The sequence below is a fragment of the Urocitellus parryii genome, chromosome 1 (genome assembly GCF_045843805.1).
Source record: "Urocitellus parryii isolate mUroPar1 chromosome 1, mUroPar1.hap1, whole genome shotgun sequence".
In the NCBI taxonomy this organism is placed as follows: domain Eukaryota; kingdom Metazoa; phylum Chordata; class Mammalia; order Rodentia; family Sciuridae; genus Urocitellus; species Urocitellus parryii.
The window spans coordinates 268,153,805-268,172,127 of NC_135531.1; the positions used below are offsets into that span (position 1 = coordinate 268,153,805).

Here is an 18,323-nt window from a genome sequence, read left to right on the forward strand (position 1 = left end):
TCAATGTAAGTAGGAAGCTCTTAGTCCTTGAACACATTTACCCTCTCCATCTGGGACCAGACTCTGTACAGAACAAATGCATCTAAGTGAGTTTTAATTAACCTGCCTCAATCAAAGGACACTTTGTCAACTAATGAGAAAAGGGCGACTCTTTGGGCCATGTATTAACACCTACTTTCATTTCACCAGATTTCTCTGGAGCTTTGGAGAAGAGTAGAAGATCCAACAGAGAGGGAGTAGTGGGGAGAATTTATGGTCCTCCTGTCAATTTAGAAAGTTCCTCAAGTAACTGCTTATAATGAAATCACACTCTTCTATCCCACCCTCACACCTCCCTGGTCTGACTTCTGGCACAATCTTCACCATTTCTCTGCATTCCTTTTTCTGTTCACTAAAAGTATCCATTTATCCTCAGAACCTTTACGAGTTCTGCAAGAGGAATAAAGATGAATGTCGCCATAAGCAGGAGGGCTTATAAAGTGGACCCAGGCTGGGCTCATGGATGGAGGTGACTTCCTTCCCTGCAACAGGCAGGGATGCAGGGGGGCAGGGGAGACGGGAGGGATGGATCAAGACAGCTTCTCTGGTGGAAATTTTAAATCATTTTAATTCAGTGACAACTGCATTATGCAAATGCATCCAGTCGTTTATAACAGTTACAGCTGTAATAGCTACGGGTTTTAGAGGCGCGGTGGGACTTTAATACAAAGATTCCCTGTTCCTTCTCTTCTCTGCAGAGGTGCTATGAAAATCACTGTCTGCGGCAGGAAAAACAGCCTAAGCTGAACAGAGCCTCCTTTTGAGAAAATGGACCTGCAGAAGTATTTAAACAGGAATGTTATCTTTTAATTAAAGTAGTGAGGGGCTCGAGGCAGCCCCGAAGGCCACAGGCAACAGAAAAATATCCTGTCTGTAAAACTAATCTTAAAAAGCAAATAGAGCTATTCTATGCTAATTATAGTCTTCACCTTAGGCAGAAAATTATATCTTCTTAGTTTCCTTTTTGGAAGGATTTTGAGGATGAGGGAAGATGGACTCCTTAAGACATAATAGCACTACTGAATAACACTAAAGAGGTCTGTTTTTTTAAAAGAAATAAAATAAAATAAAAAAATCTGCCATTATGTTAACCACTCTAAATATTTCATTTTATTGCAAAATAAATTCATAAGGCAAGTTCTATTTTTAATCTCCGTTTTACAGATGAAGAAACTGAGAGAAAAAGACAGAGCCGCCAGTCAAGGTCACCTGTTTAGTAGCCATAGAACTCATAGGCAAGTCTTTCATCCATTAGGCCAATGGTTCGCACAGTGGGATCCCTTGGACCTGCCAAACTCCTGCTGCTGAAGCAAACTTTTTGGGACAAGGCCCAGGAAACCATTTCAGTGAACCTTCCAGAAAAGCCTCAGGTAGGTTTAAATCTGAGAACCTCTGAACTGGTGCATATTTTCACTCTTTAGTGGTATCCTCATTTCCTCTTCCTAAAGACTTTGTTCCTTGGATCCCATACCAGTCTATCCCAGACCTAACATCTCCATTTGCTCTGAAACCCCCCTCATCCCCACTTCACCTACCAAAGTAGCCGTATTCTCACTTCTCTGCACTTGCTGATTGACAAGCTTTCCTCACACATGTTGAATCAATAAGGGAAACACTGGCCTCACTGAAGACAGAGCCAAGACCTGCAAGGTCCTTGACTTACACTAACTGCAGCAGGTACCATAGCTCCTGGAACAGAGCCACCTCAGACGGTAACCGCTTGAGCTGCACAGTCGGTGGGACACTTCATAAGTTGGCCTCAGCCAGCCTTACATCTGTCGAGCTGGGTTGCATTTTAACTGAAGCATAGTTCACAGGCTCAGCGAATGCTAATGGACTAAAAAGGGAAGGTTCAACCAGGTGTTACTTTAAATAGGTGCTGAACAGCAAGAGCCATAAATCAGGCAGTGCAGACAAGCAAATCCCCTGATATAATGAAGAGTCCCAAGATTCACTCCCTGCATCTGGAACAGAAGCTTCCAGTGCAAGGTGTGTGGAGGTTTTGTTGTGCTTTATATGAAAAGTACTTAAAATTTATTTTGCTCACCATCTGCTTGTGCCTACCCTGTGACAATCAGTTTGGTCTAGTAAAGATTTGAAAGATGACTTGGCGTACCAAAAATATGCAATATTAATTTCCCTAAAAATCTCACGCAGGCTGCCTTGGAGATAGGGTATCAGCCAAAATCGTAGACCCATTGAGAGCTGACTACAAGATTAATGACTTGTCCTGCACTGATTTCCTCCTATTAGCAATCAGTGGGTCTGCACCATCTGCCATTTCCCTAGAAAGAAAATGTGTGTTTAATTTCCCAGTAAATTCGGACTCGGCTTTGTGACAGGAATGACCCACGTACATTTGGTGACGACGCCTTCCAGGTGAATTATGTTTGGGTGGTCAAATTGTCCCATGATGCTGGCCTCGCTGAGGAAGTCTCTCCTCTGTTTGTCTGTATACCCAGCTTTCAGCGTCTTGATGGCCACACAGATCTCCCTCTTGCCAGGCACTTTGAGACGTCCACTGCAGACTTCACCAAACTCACCTTAGGAAGAGAAAAGGGTTCTACAATGACGGACTGGAAATGCATTTAAGACGAAAGAGGAATAGTTGACATTCATTGCATGCCTATTACATGACAGCACTGTGCATACGTATTACATAGATGATTTCACCTACTCCTCTCCAAAACTCAGAAGTCGGTGCTATTATTAGCTCCGGTTTTTTTTTTTTTTTTTTTCAGGGAAAACTAAGACTTAATGAAAACAACTGTCCAAATTTTTATAGTTGGTAAGAAGTAGAGTGAACATTTTGAATGCCATCGATCGGACTTCAGATCTCATATGCTTATTAATTTTATCCTGGGAATATATTGAAATCTGTGCCAGAGTTTTTCATTGCACAACACATACTTCAAATAAGGAAATTTTGTATACACCAATGTTTACATATATGAATGTGCATACAATACACTTATACACGTGCATCCATTTATATAAGCCACATACATATATTTAACATCCACCAAGAAAATAGACTTATTAGACAGATAATCAGACTTACCAACTCCTATAACTTTTTCAATCTTAATGCAGGATGCATCAATTTCTTTGGCAAATTCTCGAACTGCCTGGTTGGGGTCTTCATAGGTAAAGGGATCCACGTAAGTCCTAACACCTAAGTAAGGAGCACGGAATAAGTTGGCTGAACACAGTTCAGGAATGACTAATAAACATAAGTAGTCTGGATCTAAAATCCTTAATGTAGGAAAAGCCAGGTTAGCTGTGTGGTCTTGGATGTACAGAAACTTTAACTTCTTGCTCTGATTTTCGTTAGTGGGTAGACAAAGACTTGTTAGCTATTTAAGACCCTGAAGCTCTACTGACTTCCTGGAATGTCTTCCCACTTCAAGGACAAGAATTTAAAAACAACACATCCCACAGAGGAAAATATGGTCTCTAGGAGGAAATTTGCAATGTGTTAGCTGAATATTGTTAGCCTATCTAGGCTCATGGCCCCTCTGTCCTTGCACTAAGTCCAAACCCTACTTTCAGTTATTGTCCCTTAGCAAGAAAATAGGGACTTTCTTTTTCAGCTGGGCCTGTCCACAGTGTCACATTTCACCTACTGTCAACCTGTTAAATTCGTTACCTCTAGTTAATGAACATTGACTTGGTTAATATAGACAAAAAGAGCAAATCTACTAGTTGATTTGAGAATACACTGACTCTATTGAACCTCTACTTTCTTTCTATTTTGGAAAAAAAGGTGTAATAAGCAAAGATATTGATGTTCACCTGGAAGCTTCAGCTGGAGATAACCGTGGAGACCTAATTGTGAATGGATTAGATGCCAGGAAGTGCAATTCAGCCACGCGGCACACAAATGAAACTCAGAGCATGAGCTCGGAGAAACGCTGGGGACGGGCATCCATGAGAGTTTCCAGTGACATTTGCACCTGTCCTCACTGGAGTTCCTTGGGGCCCTGTGATTGTGTGGCCCAATCTCTTTGATTTTCCAACCTTGTTCATCTTTTCCCTTGTCTCTGAATCCACTAATATGAATAATCTACATATTGGCATTTTCTTGCTACTTCTCTTGCATGTGTGTGTGTGTGTGTGTGGTGGGGTGCTGGAGTTGAACCCAGGATTCTTTACCATGGAACTACTTTCTCAGCCCTCTTTATTTATTTATTTATTTATTTATTTATTTATTTATTCATTTTGAGACAGGGTCTCTGTAAGTTGTCCAGGTTGGTGTCCAACTTGCTGTTCTGCCTCCCTGGGATTCCTCCCAATGGGATTGCAGGTGTGCACCACCACACCTGGCACTACCTCTTTTTAGTATATCGTTTTTGTTTATGAACATGGTAGGTATCATGGCAAAACTAAAAAGTATAGTTTTAAAAACAAAACAAGGTGGGCAGATAACAAGTTGTCAGATACTCCATATCCTTTGTCGCTTTCAGACTCTAGTCAGAAAATCTTCCCGTAGAAAAAAATCTCAAGCTGCTCTCTTTTGCCTACCTCCTGGTACTCATTTCTGTTAGTGATGAGCCACCCGTAGATATTAAAATGTAAATGGGTTTAAATTAGATTTAAAATTCTCTTCCTCATTCACATGGTCTACGATATTCCATTGCACGTGTGGTCACAGGTGAACGACCTCTAGAACAGGGCAGCCACAGCCCACTGTCAATATCTCACAGGGTCCCACCGCAACCTGCTCCTGGAGAGGTCAACCACTGCTGCTGTCAAGGTCATTTTGGAGTCTCTTCTTTCAATTTATTCTTTGACTCCATTTGGAACATCAAAACACCTAGAAGCCACTCAACAAATGTTGAGGTCACTGATTTCACATCACATACTGCCATTTTTTGGGAAGTAGTAATTACTGTTCAATTTCTTAAACTTTTACTGGCCCTCCCCAAATTTTTAGCTGGTCAAAGAAAAAATTACCCATTTAAATCTTGCACCAAGCTACAAAAATATGCTAGCTTGACTGACATTTTTTGTTTTTTTTTCAGGCTAAGATAAGGAGAAAGAAGATTCTGAAGGAACTTCTCCACATTGACCGTGTCTTTCATTTCACTTGAAATCGTCCTGGATTACCTACTTCAGTTTGATATCCTTAAAGTGTATTATTTGGATAAGGAATACATTATATAATCACTAATGGCCATATTAGTCTTATCTAGACATTAGAAAACTAGAAAACGTGACACATGATCTAGAAAGACAATTCTTTTACCCCAATGTTTTGTACCTTGGTTCAAATGTTTTTCTTCATCCGCTTCTTGTTTTGCTTTGCTGTATTTACTCCGTCTATCAAAAAAATTGTTAAAATAAGAAAAATATTTCCCTCCAACACAAAAGCTATAGCAAAAGCCATAAGACAGGTTTAGCTGTGAATCGGGCAGATATGTGATGCACATTTCACAGATGAGAAAGCTGAGACTTAGGAGACATGGAAGAATGAGGTAAACATTTGTCACCTGGATGTAGTCGTGGTTGTTAAAAATAAACCAAGCATTTCATGATTATAATTTCAAACCCTCAGAGGAAATTTGTCTTATTGAAAATAAGGTCATATTTCTGTATTCTTGATAGAAATAAATTGTCATAGGCAATTCTCCATAAATCAAAAGGCAATAACGTTCAGTATATAACAAGTAGTATAATAAGTCTTGTTGAAACCATGATAGCCACTACCACAAGAACTTCACATCATATTATACTCTCAAACAATATGGTCACTCAGTTTAGCTGCCACATATAAATCACTAAATTATTAATGAAAATAATAATTATTTTGAAAATTTAAGAAGTAAATATTTGCTTTCCATGGGACTACAATTTGTAAGATTTTGTAGAAAACTAACAAGAGTAAAATGGAAAGTTTTCATTTGCTTTGCTAATTCTCTTCCTTGAAAATGATTCATTAAATCTTGAATCAGGATTGTATGTATCATTTACATGAACTGGGAAATTAACACAAGACTTGGGAATCAAAAATCTATAATATTAAGTTATATATATGTATAAAGAATTTTTTGCAGTGCTGGGAATTAAACCTAGAGTCTTGCTCTTGTTAAGCAAGTCTTCATTATATGTAAAAATTGAGTCAGGAGAGTATATATCACATAAAAGAATTAGAAATCCTCTTCTCAGCAAAGCAAACAATTAATAATGTGAGGAAAGAGCCTATAGATTGGGAGAAAAAATCTTTACCACATGCACCTCCAAAAAAGTATTAATCTTTAGGATATATAAAGAACTCAAAAAACTTAACACCAAAAAACCAATAACCCAATCAATAAATGGGCTAAGAAACTGAAAAGACACTTCACAGAAGAAGAAATACAATTGATCAAAAAATATAGGAAAGGGCTGGGGATGTGGCTCAGCGGTAGCGCGCTCGCCTGGCATGCGTGCGGCCCGGGTTCGATCCTCAGCACCACATACCAACAAAGATGTTGTGTCTGCCGAGAACTAAAAAATAAATATTAAAAAATTCTCTCTCTCTCTCTCTCTCTCTCTCCTCTCTCACTCTCTCTTTAAAAAATATATATATATAGGAAAAAGTGCTCAACATCTCTAGCAATTAGAGAAATGCAAATCAAAACTACTCTAAAATTTCATCTCACTCCAGTCAGAAAGGCAATCATCAAGAATACAGGCAATAATAAATGTTGGTGAGTATGTGGTAAAAAAGGTACGTTTATACATTGCTGGTGAGACTGCAAATTGGTGCAACCCCTATGGAAAACATTATGGAGATTCCTCAGAAAACTGGGAATACAACTACCATTTGGCCCAGCTGTCTCACTCCTTGATTTATACCCAAAGGACTTTAAATCAGCATAGTATAGTGACACAGCCACATCCATGTTTATAGTAGCTCAATTCACAATAGCTAGACTATGGAACCAACCTAGGCATCACTCAATAGATGAATGGATAAAGAAAATGTGGTATATATACTCAATGGAATATTACTCAGCTTTAAATAAGAGTGAAATTATAACATTTTCCAGTAAATGGCTGGAGTTGGAGAATATCATGCTAAGCGAAATAAGCCAATCCCACAAAACCAAAGGCCAAATATTTTCTCTAATATGTGGATGCTAATTCACAATAAGGCAGGGGACACTAGGGAAGAAGAGCATTTTCTTAGATGAGGTGGAGGGAAGTGATGGAAAGGGAGGGGAGGGGATGTGGGTATAGGAAAGATAGTAGAATGAAACAGACATTATTACTATCCGTATATATGTGACTACATGACCAATATGATTCTGTAACATGTACACTCAGAAAAATGAGAAATTATATCCCATCTATATCTGATATATCAAAGTGCATAAATGCATTTTATTTCCATGTACAACTAATTAAAACATTTAAAAAATGAATTAGAAAATTAGTTGGTTTTAACTCTCTAAACTTGAAATTATATTAGTGAATAAAACGTGTAATTTTATGACTGTCCAAATATAAAATTCACATTGGGATCTATAATCATCTTGAGTTTGAATTTCAAAGACAAGGTAAGTTAAGACTCTCACAGATGAGGAAACTGAAGCCCCCAGGTGAGGAAATCTCTCCCCACACCACAGTGTGATCCTGTCAGGATCTGATACCCTTGACTCCTAAACATTGAATAGGCAGAAAGGCAGGATGACCAAGCAGAAGCCAAAATAGCAGAGAACCTAAAGGAGCAAGGAGGAGCAGCCAGAGAGGCAGCCCAAGGCAGCACATGGGCATCAGTGGGAAGCTTTCCTCCCACATCCCTCCTGGAATTGTCAGCCACACAGGATCCAGCTCAGCAACCAGACCTCGGAGCCTGCAGATGTTGCTCCATGTGGATGATTCTCTTGCAAATAATAATACCTTGCACTTTTACACTGCATTTAACTTTTCAAAGTGCTCTCATCACATATATTATCTCCTCCCCTAACTGTTTGCAAAGCAGGAACCAGCTTAGCAAAACAGAGACCCCAGTTACTACTCTTAACGACAGAGTGCATATTTCAGTCCCAAATAATAGCCTGTGTTTTCCTTTGCATTTAACTTTTCAAAGGGCCTTAGGAGGGTGTATTATTTAATTGCATCTTCATGACAACCCTATGAAAGGAATCAGGTGGAAGGACACACACTCAGTTCCATTGTACAGATGAGGATGCGGAGCCAGGAGAGCGAGTGAATCACCCACGTCCCTTCTTGGCAAGTACAGGATTTGGTGGGTGCCCTGATCGGGCCCATGCCTGCACAGCATGTCTTGTAGTGAGGATGTGGTTGCAAGGGCAACTGATGAGACTTACATGAGCAATGGCACATTTTACATCAGTAAATCCCTTTACATGTCATCAAAGAAAACAAACAGGTTTAAACACCCCGAACCAAGCAACTTTCTCTGAAAGTTAAAGTTCCCTCCAAATCCTCCTCCTTTACCCTCTTTTAAAGTAAATATAAGAGGGTCAGGTCAAAGATTACTAAAACATTTAATGTCAGAAGAACACCATGACTGGGTCCCCAGGATGTAACAGGGTTCTGCCAGCCAGAAGGATTGTGTCTTATCAGAGCTCCTAAAAGCTTTATCTAAAATTATAAGCATGTTGTTTTAGTCATTTTAGATCTACAATGCTAATGCAATTTTTTTTCCTTTAAAGGAAAAAAATAATGTATAGAACAAGAGAGCTTTGATAGTCCCCCCACCCCACTATTTTGTGGGACCAGGGCAGAATAAAGGGCCTCAGGTATGCTAGGCAAGTGCTCTACCACTGAACTACACCCTCAGCCCTGAGTAGCCACATTAAATTGTCAGTGAATTAGTCAAAAACCTGGTGTCTACACAAACCAGTGACTTCACACTGCCCAGAAGCATGACTTTCTGTTTAACACCAAGCACATTCATTTAATATGGACAAAGCCACAGGAATACAAAGTGGCAGGGGTCATATAATTACAAGGTAGAGCCACCCACCTACCCCTTCCTCAGACTTCCAAACACACAAGGAGAATTCAATGAGTGGTGAAGGTATATTTTTGAAGAATTGCTTTACTTGGAGGGCTGTTTGAAAGAGGGGACCCTTCCAGGCTACAGGGAACACTAAAAAGGAAACACAAGGATTCCTGTTCAGAGACTAATTGCAGCCTATTAGCTCTCTAATAATACCTTGAAACCAAAATGCCTATGTTCTGCCCTACCTTTGTCACCTGATGACCCTTTCTCCTTAGCCCAGAGCAGGACAATGGGGCTCATTATTGCCCCAAGAAAGAAAGGCCACTGAAGCTTACTACTGGGTCAGCCAGCGTGGAGGAGCCCAGGAGCCTAAGGAAGAGATGACTCCAAATTGTCCGCTGGGGAGCACCTGAATGGCAGAGGAAACCTTTGTTGAAGATTTTCTAATTATGGAGATGTGGGCAAGCCAATTAAAAAGGGGCAGGAGAGCAGTGGCTTGTTAGTGAATGGTCCAGAAGGAAACATGGAACCTTTCAACAGCAGGAGTTACAGAAAAGGGCTTGCTCTGCAGGTGAAGCTTTGAAAGAGGGACTGGGCCCTCCCTGCAGTCAAAGGGACACGGTAATAAGGGTATTAGCCCACATTGTGGAGGAACAGCATGAGCCCTCCCAGGCCATGTGTTGATTCTGGCACCTTGACTATTCAATACACCCATCAGAATAGAGGAGGGGAACATGGCAGGGGCCCTACCGCATAAACCCTGCTTTTATTAAAATACTAACTTTCCCCATCAAGTGGACAGATTTGATTGATGTGGTTCACTGTTCCAAAACTAATTAGTAAAAGGTAAGTAATTTATTCAGCTAAAGTGCAGATTAAGGGAGATAAAGCAATGCAATAAGCAGAACTCCAGGTGGGACCCTTCGCAGGGCTCCCCAGCATTGCCCTGAAGATTCATAGACTCGATTCCTCTTCTTCCCCTTCCTTAAGCTGTCATTGTGCTTGCGCCGAATGGTGTCTGAATGTTCTTTGTGAGCAACATTTTGAAATAGTTGGAATCGAACCGTACTATTGCAGGCAAGTTGTTTAGAAATGTTCTGAGGTACCATCTGTCCCCTAATTGTGTGAATTTACATGATTTCATCAGTCGATTTAGGCTAACATTTAAATGTATTCATTCTTATGTGATCATAATATTGCAGAGGAGAAAATTAGGGTGCAAGGAAGATACAGGCTAAATGGAAACTGTTTTTGCATTACATGTACTGTTAGCTCCAAAATGGAAAAATCTTAACATTCTAGAAGACAAAGCTAACTTGCAAATTTGAACTTTATATTGTGCATTAGACTTGTATATTAATTCACAGATTGCAAATTCCCAGTACCTAATTTATATATATGATATATATATACATATTTGTATATATGTACATATACATATATATGTATATTGCCATAGCTATTTTATTTAATTCTTTCTTCCTTCTTTTTTTAAATTTGCTTTTTTTTTTGCATTTTTTCCCTAAAATCAATTCATTTCTTTTTCTTTAATTCAGGTAGAAGAGGTATTTTATAACCCTAACATAAATGGAAAGACATCATTAAAATGTTGCTAAGAAAAGCAGTTATCAGGTAATACTTCCCCCTGACCACCAAATTTCCCCTTAAAAAAAAAAAAAAAAAAAAAACAGATCTCTTCTTGTATTCCAGTTCTTTCTTAAAATTGTTTCTCATGTTTAAACAATAAAACATTGTTGAGGAAAACAAACTATCCTGAAACAATCTGAATTATTACTAGTTTGTATCATTAATATAAAGGAATGGGGTTGTCAGAGAAATTCAACACTGATTCAGTCCTTAGCCCTGGCACTTAGGACTTTATGATGGTATTGTTAACAGCCCCTTTAAAAAACACTTTACAAAACAAGTTTTGAAAAGTGGTTACATTGTGGAGAACACAAAGTTAAAATGTGTAAATAGGGAAATGGAGCCTTGGATTAAGATAAAATTCCACACCCCCCCCCTCACCCCCATAATGCCGGAAAAGCATTCTACCACTGAGCTACATCTCCAGTCCCTTAAGATAAAATTTCTAGGGACAGCATCTCATTTTTGCACCTAAAACAACCTACACAGCAGGTTTAATTATGTACTCTGAAAGTCTAACACCAGTCTGACATGATAACTTGAAGAAGACATGGATCAATGATGCCTATAAAAACGTAAACTGATTTATTTAACATATTGTGAGTGGTAAAAACATACACAGATCAACTTTATAAAATCTTGTTTCAAATAAAGTTCATAAATTGAGTAGTTTGAGTCTTTCACTGAGATCCCTAAATGCTTACACATTGAAGTGGCTGAAAAAATAAGTAGATCATTTGAATTAAAGTGAAAATGGGAGATTATTCTGGTTAATCCTTAAACTCAGACTGCTCAGCATAAATTGAAAACAACATAGAAAAATCAATTGCTATTAAAAATAAAATTCCTGCAAGAAGCTACATGTGAACCTGAAGCTATTTCCTTTTAATAATGAATTACAACAAACACGATTTTCTCCTTGAGGTCATCAGAAGAACTGAGGCTTTTCTCACCAGGTAAATCCTTTCTGTCTACTTTCTTACAAAATCTCATAGGCCATCAGTAGTGTGGGATTCAGTTCAAGGGGACTCCTTTAAGGGCTCTGTTTCTAGCAGCCTTTCTGCCATCAACATCCCGTGACTCTAAGAAGCCAGAGGCAGTCCCACTAGAAAAGGACAGAACTACAATTTTTCAGGCAAGGACGTTTGATCTGTTGCTTTCCTGCACTGCTGGATGAAGTCTGGCAAGATTATTTCGGGGGTACCATTTACTACCTTTTATTGGTATTTTGCTGAGAGCCTGGGCCTGACTTTTGTTCATAGTACCTGTCTCCTTTCTGTTCACCTGTTCTTGTCCCATTTAAACATTTGTAGTCCAAGATAACAGAGCAGACAACCTGTGCGGGGAGAAAACTGGCTGAGTGAGCATCGGCTGCTGCAAGCCTGTCAGCTACCTGGCTCCAGGCAGCCCTTCCCATGACAGCTTTATGGCCAGCACTAAAGAATAATCAATATGAGGGCAAGGGGTTGACATTTCATTTTCTAAAAAGTGATCCATTGAGGACCAATCACCAAGCAGTGTTTATCAGCCTTGGGAAGTGACATTTTTTTTTTTAATGGGGGAGAAGGGACAGGAATCATCGCTAGGTAACTCGACAGGCTCAATTCTCTAAGGGGGGGAGGCTCATAATTGGAAATCCGATGCATCCTGCTATCAATCCTGCCTTATGTAATAAAGTGATCAATAAAAGCAGAAAGGGAATTAAGTCATCAAGCTTGAGGATGCTATTTTCTATAGCCATGGCTTTTAATAATCTTGTCTCCCTGCATTACCTTTTCATATGTTTTTTTTTTTTCTTTTCATCAAAGCCAATATGTTAACCAGAATGTCCAGGAAAAACTTAAGAATGAGGTGGCTTATTTGTAAAACTCCAGTTTGACTCTGTATTTAGGGCCACTTAAATGAAAAAGAAAAAGGAAAAGGAATCTAAAGGAAAATTGAATCATGACCACAGAATGTTTCAAACCAAAATCTTAAGCAATGGTCTGGGCAAAAGATAAGACCCACTTTCTGCAAAGACCCACTTTCTCACATGGTTCTGAGCATCACATAATGCTGGACTTCAGATATTATTTTTATTTTGAGGTGGAGGTAATTAATACTACGTTCCCTATTTCCGTACTTCAAAATATTTTTAATATCTAACAAAGATTGTTAAAAATTAGACATTGTAATAATTTCAGAAAGAAATTGCAGAAATATGTAATAATGAAAACAAAAGTCCATGCAATTTCTAGACACTCCTCATCCCAGTTGATTCCCCACAATTTAAAGGATGCATATCAATGCATACAGTTTCCCATGCGTTACAAGCATGACACATGGACATCCAGAATCAAATGGCAGTGGACAAAGAAAAGGCTCATCTTTTATTTGGTGGGGTAGAGTACTGGAGATTGAACACAGAAGCACTCAATCACTGAGCCACATCCCCAGCCCTATTTTGTATTTTATTTAGAGACAGGCTCTCACTGAGTTGCTTAGCACCTCACCACTTCTGAGACTGACTTTGAACTTGCCATTCTCCTGTCTCAGCCTCCAGAACCTCTGGGATTATAGGCGTGCACCACCATGCCTGACAAGAAAAGGCTCATCTGGATTGGCTCCTGCAACTTAACTTCTTGGAGATGGAACTCACTGCTCTGAATCAGACACCTACTTAAAGACTTTGCACCAAAAGGAATGAATTTAGTGACAAATATAGATGTCAGTTCCAAATGTGACGTCGTTCCATATTGTGTTATTACTAGAGGGAACAAATTGTTTTCTCCAAACTAGGACTTGTGGAGAGTGAGGGTGAGAGCATGGTGTTAAGAAATGTATGTGAAAACTGGGTCCATCCAGGGAAGCTAACATATGTGGTCATCACCCTGATTATAATGTACATCAGAGCAAAGCAAAAGCAGGGTGGCTTGCCCAGGCAGTGGAAACAGCTACAGGCATGGTTGTGACATTAGTGAGATCATCCACAGGTAGGGAGGGACGGTACAACAGACGTTGGCCTGAGAGCTAAGCACAGCTATTGGGGACAGAGTAGCTCTAGCTACGAGTATAGTAATGCAGTGTTCCTGGACCAGCAATTCACCTGTCTTCTATCACTTTCCTCTTCTATAACAGGAAAAGCTTTATATTTGAAAGGATCATTCTGACACCTTGTGAAACTGTCAATGGTGTAAGGGGGTAAAGGTGAAATAAGAGGTAGATTCTCACATATGAAGGACAAAAAGGCCTAGACACGGGGCACTTATTGATGATGAGCAGCTGTACCCCGTGGGGCATCTGGCAAGGCTGAGTAAGTAGATGGACGACAAGACTGGTTCAATAGCCACTGCTAGCATTGAGTCAGACTACAAGCACACCGAGTATAAATGATGGGCTTTTTGAGATTCCTTTCAAGGGCAATGCCATGCCCACCATGTAATTCATGAATACTCTTTAAGAATACTGACAGCCTTTCCCACAGGGTTATGACAGTATAGTATTCATTTCTTTGCTTCAGTTACTGTCATTTTAACCAACATCATGTTGAAGCACCTACTGTGTGCTGTATCTCTGATGCCTATCAAACTCCTCTTGTTAATAACACTTGGAAGCAGATAATGATCATTTCTTATAAAAATGAGAAATGAAAGTTTGAACAGGTGAAGAAATACAGCTGGCAAATGACATAGCTCAACTTTGGGGCCACGTTTTCTCTTACAGTTTCGTTTCCCTTTGGCTGTAGATCTAGGCTGAGCAGAGAGAGAAATGTGATACCCATAGCTGAAAGTATCTGCAGATTGCCCGTTGACTTGCTTTTCAGCTTGGTTTCCTGGAGTTAGTTGTGTCTTTACGGGACACTCAGCAGAGAAGGCTGCCACCCAGTTACAGCCATTAGCCACAGTCGGGATGTGGGAAGATCAAAGCAACAAGGAAGAAGCTTGGCATGCAGATGCCCTGTTTATGGTGGCAATCAAAGGCCTTGGCTTGGTGTGGAGGAGACAAAATGTTTCGTCATAAAACAGAGAAAGTGGGGGTGGCTTCAGAGCTTACCTCCTACTGATGACAAAAGCTGCAATGAGAATGACCACCAGCACCACACTGCCGGAGACGGACACCAGCAGGACAGTGGAGTTGGCTCCATCACCAATGATCCGGGAAGGCACTGCAATGACAGTGACAGGAGGTGACCTGGCGAAGGTGCTATGGGGTGGAACTTCTGATTGGGCCAGAATATTCAACTGTCTGAATCTTTCTGGAGTCCACAGCCTTTGCTAAGTACACATGGAACAGGATTTTCCAAGCTTTAATGAGAACAAGGATATTATTATTTTGTTTTTAAATCACTGTATGACAAACTTAAACAGAAGACTCTTATTCTCCTGGCCAATTCAGGGTTATTTTTTCCCTGTCTTCTTTTTCCTTTCTAACATTATCCTTGCTCTGACGTAATGACCAAATGCATTGGTGAGAAACACATTTGGAAACTTCAGAAAGAACAAATGGTTTTGAATGCCCTTCCTTCCTCACATCTGTGAAAAGCTTGACTATTACTGCCCAGGTCTAAGCCCCTTCCTCGTGGTAGCTTCCCTGGGTGATCTCAATGGCATCAATTCCCTTCAGATTCAACTCCACTTTCGCTTCTGCTTTTTTACATTCTTATTTTATTCAATTGTTTGTTAATAAAACTACTTTCTATAACTGATGTTGAAAATTCTGCTATACCATCTCTTTCTCAAATAGGTCCAATTTAGGTTTCTTAATTAAGGGGGTGGAAATGTCTTATGCAAATGCTAGTGTGGATAGGCTCCTGGGTAAACTTTTGATTCAACCAACCAATGGATTCAACTGACAATGTGAAACATTTGATATGTTTGTGCAAAAAGGCTTTAAAACACACATACACACACAACTCATCTGACTAGGTTTTAACAAACTCCTAGAAATAAGTAAGGGGAAAAAGCATTTTTGGCCCCTTCTTCTATTTTCTCATAAAAAAAAAAAATTTCTTGTCTTAATGGAAGATAGACATGTAACCCTTAATTAGTCAATTTAATAATCCCATTTTTCATGGTTTATAGAAGACTCAAAACAAGAGGAAAATTGGCAACACTTTTCATTCACATGAAAAGACACATCAGACGGTATTATGAAAAGTGTCCTTCCCTCAAAGGCCTGGGGTTTCTAAGTGGCAGACATGGGCCATCTTACACCATGCAGCATTCATTACAACAAAACGTCTGCCTAACCAAAAATCAAGTACGGCTCCTTAGGTTTCATGTTGGTGGAATTGGCCCTGTGCAGAAAAAATCTCCGAGGGAGTGGAATCAGGGGTCCATGTTACCTGTGTTGGTTGTGACCTCCAAGGGCTCACTGAAGTCCCCATAGCCAGCCGCCGTCCTGGCCCGCACATGGAAGACATAGGAAGTCAGGGGGTTCAGGCCTTTGATGTCCGTGTTCCTGGCAGCCGTCCGGACTATACGATAACTCCGTTCGTTCTGATCCTACGTTATAGAAAGATAACGTTGATAAAGGTGGCAAAATAAATCATAAATCTCTGCTTACTCTAGGACCAACATTGAGGGAACTAACACAATCTCCTCAGGGGTTGAAAGTAAGTGGGGCAGAACTCTCGAACTCTACATTCTCTTCTATGGACTCTTTTTCTTTCTTTCTTTCTTTTTTTGAGGTGTGTGTGTGTGTGTGTGTCTGTGTGTGTGTGTGTTGCTACAGATATAACCCAGGGCCCCACACATGGTAGGCAAACACTCTACCACTGAGCTGTGTGTCCGGCCCATTTGTAAAATTCTATTTTGACCCAGAATCTTGCTGACCTGGGAATTGCGATCCTCCTGCCTCAGTCTCCAGAGCAGCTGGGACAACAGACCACTGAATCAGGCTGGTAAACACCCTAGTTACTTCTTAGAGGTTGAAAGAAGCACAGAGCTAGGTCTGGCTGCCATTGAACCTGAGCACATACAGATCTTTATTCATAATCATTTTTGAAAAGAACATTAAATGATGGTTGGTGGCTTTTCTAGCTCCACACCCAGCAATTTAAAAGAAATAACTTTAAGAAGGTCCCTTGTCTTTTTCTATTTTCTGTCTGGAAAATGCCAAAAAATACTGTAATCTGATTTCAATTAAAAAATCCAGTCCCTTTTCTGTTTTTAATAAGGAAGGCAATAAGTGATTATCTTTAAAAGGAGAGGACAATTGTTCATTTTCTAGACAACCTTGAGTGCAAACAGCTCTCTTCAGAATTGTCCTTTAAGAGACAAGTTATTTGTAAAAATAATGCCTTTCTGTAACTTTAAGAGGTTGAAGAATGTAATTTTCCTTCCTTGATTTTCTATTAAAAGTCATCAAAACCCACACCCTCATTCTGAATAGCAGTCACCTACTTAAACAGATCATTATTTCCACTGTTATGAGTCACTCTCCCTGATAGAAGGTTTATAGATTAGGACTTCTCAGCTGTCTTGATTCTTATTACTAGAAAGAATATAATGGTATTAGAACACAATATACCTTTCTCTATTTTTCAAGATAACTTAATTAAATAATAAATGTTATAACCAGATTTGATTGGGAAGTAAGATGCATTTGGTTTTGGGATTCACAGATATATCCCAGTTTAGAACTGGCCAACACCTGAACACAAGAGGCAGGAGGGAGGGAGGGAGGGAGGGAGAGATGGAGCAGGGAAGGAGGGAGGGAGGAAGAGAAAGGAGGAAAGTGGCTTATCCAGCAATACCTTCTCATAGTATTTGACTTCATATTCCAGGATTACCCCATTGGGCCGATCTGGTTCTAACCAAGCCAGCGCCACGCTGTATCTTGTAACTTCTTTAGCCTGGACCAAAGCAATGGATGATGGTGCTATTTGGGAAAAACAAAACATTTTATTTTAGGGGGAAAAAATGTTTTTGGTGGTATCAGTCAATAATTCCATCCTACTTAAAAAAAATCATATGGAATCCTTTTCCTTTTGATCATTTTGCTCTTCTCCAGTACAAAAGCGCATCACTTTTTTATCATTCTGTCCAAAATGTGCTTACATGGTTTGACTTCCTAAGACCATCTCTGAAGCCAAGGCCTGGTGGGTCTGCAGCTCCATAGGCACTGGGAGCTGTTCCTCATACAAACTGCGTGTTCAGAGCATGCTCTCTGGCCTTTGACCTTTGGTAAACCATAAGAGTCTTTGGAAGACCTAACTCACATCCTATCTCCAGGTATGTGAAGTGTCATCTTACTGATATTTAATTTTATACAAGCAAGAGAACGTGCAGCTCTTTCCTGGTAGTGTAGGGAATACCAGGAGGCAAGCGATTTACATACTTTCCAATACAAATAAAGGCACTGCTTAATTACAGTATGAGTTTTCAGTTTAAACACAACCGTGAAAATAATGAAGACCACAAATAAAGCACGAAGGGTCTCTCTGGATATAAATTTTGCAACTATTTCACAAGAGTTGAAATATTGCTTGTGCCTGCTGAGTAACAACTCTTCCTCTTTCCACCAAGAAAGACACAGACGCAGTCCTCTGCTGGGTGTGCTATTGGGAGAGGGAAGGAGGCCATGTTTGAGATGTGTGAAACCAGGCTGCATAACTGCCTGCTCCCCTCCTGAAGCGGTCACACCTCCAGCCAGCTGCCATCACGCTCTGCTGTGACTGACAATAACCAGAGTGGGA

The 18,323-nt window shown here is 39.9% G+C and overlaps 1 protein-coding gene across 1 annotated transcript in view; it reads right to left on the reverse strand.

Annotated features, from left to right (window-relative positions):
- Positions 1-18,323, reverse strand: part of Epha4 (EPH receptor A4) — a 131,288-nt gene that overhangs the window by 11,923 nt on the left and 101,042 nt on the right. Inside the window, exons 6-11 of the mRNA XM_026390320.2 lie at positions 17,382-17,506; positions 15,969-16,128; positions 14,678-14,789; positions 5,303-5,361; positions 3,101-3,214; positions 2,397-2,582 (exon numbers count right to left, since the gene is read on the reverse strand). Coding sequence (XP_026246105.1) covers positions 2,397-2,582; positions 3,101-3,214; positions 5,303-5,361; positions 14,678-14,789; positions 15,969-16,128; positions 17,382-17,506 — 756 coding nt within the window. The remainder of the gene's footprint in view (positions 1-2,396; positions 2,583-3,100; positions 3,215-5,302; positions 5,362-14,677; positions 14,790-15,968; positions 16,129-17,381; positions 17,507-18,323) is intronic.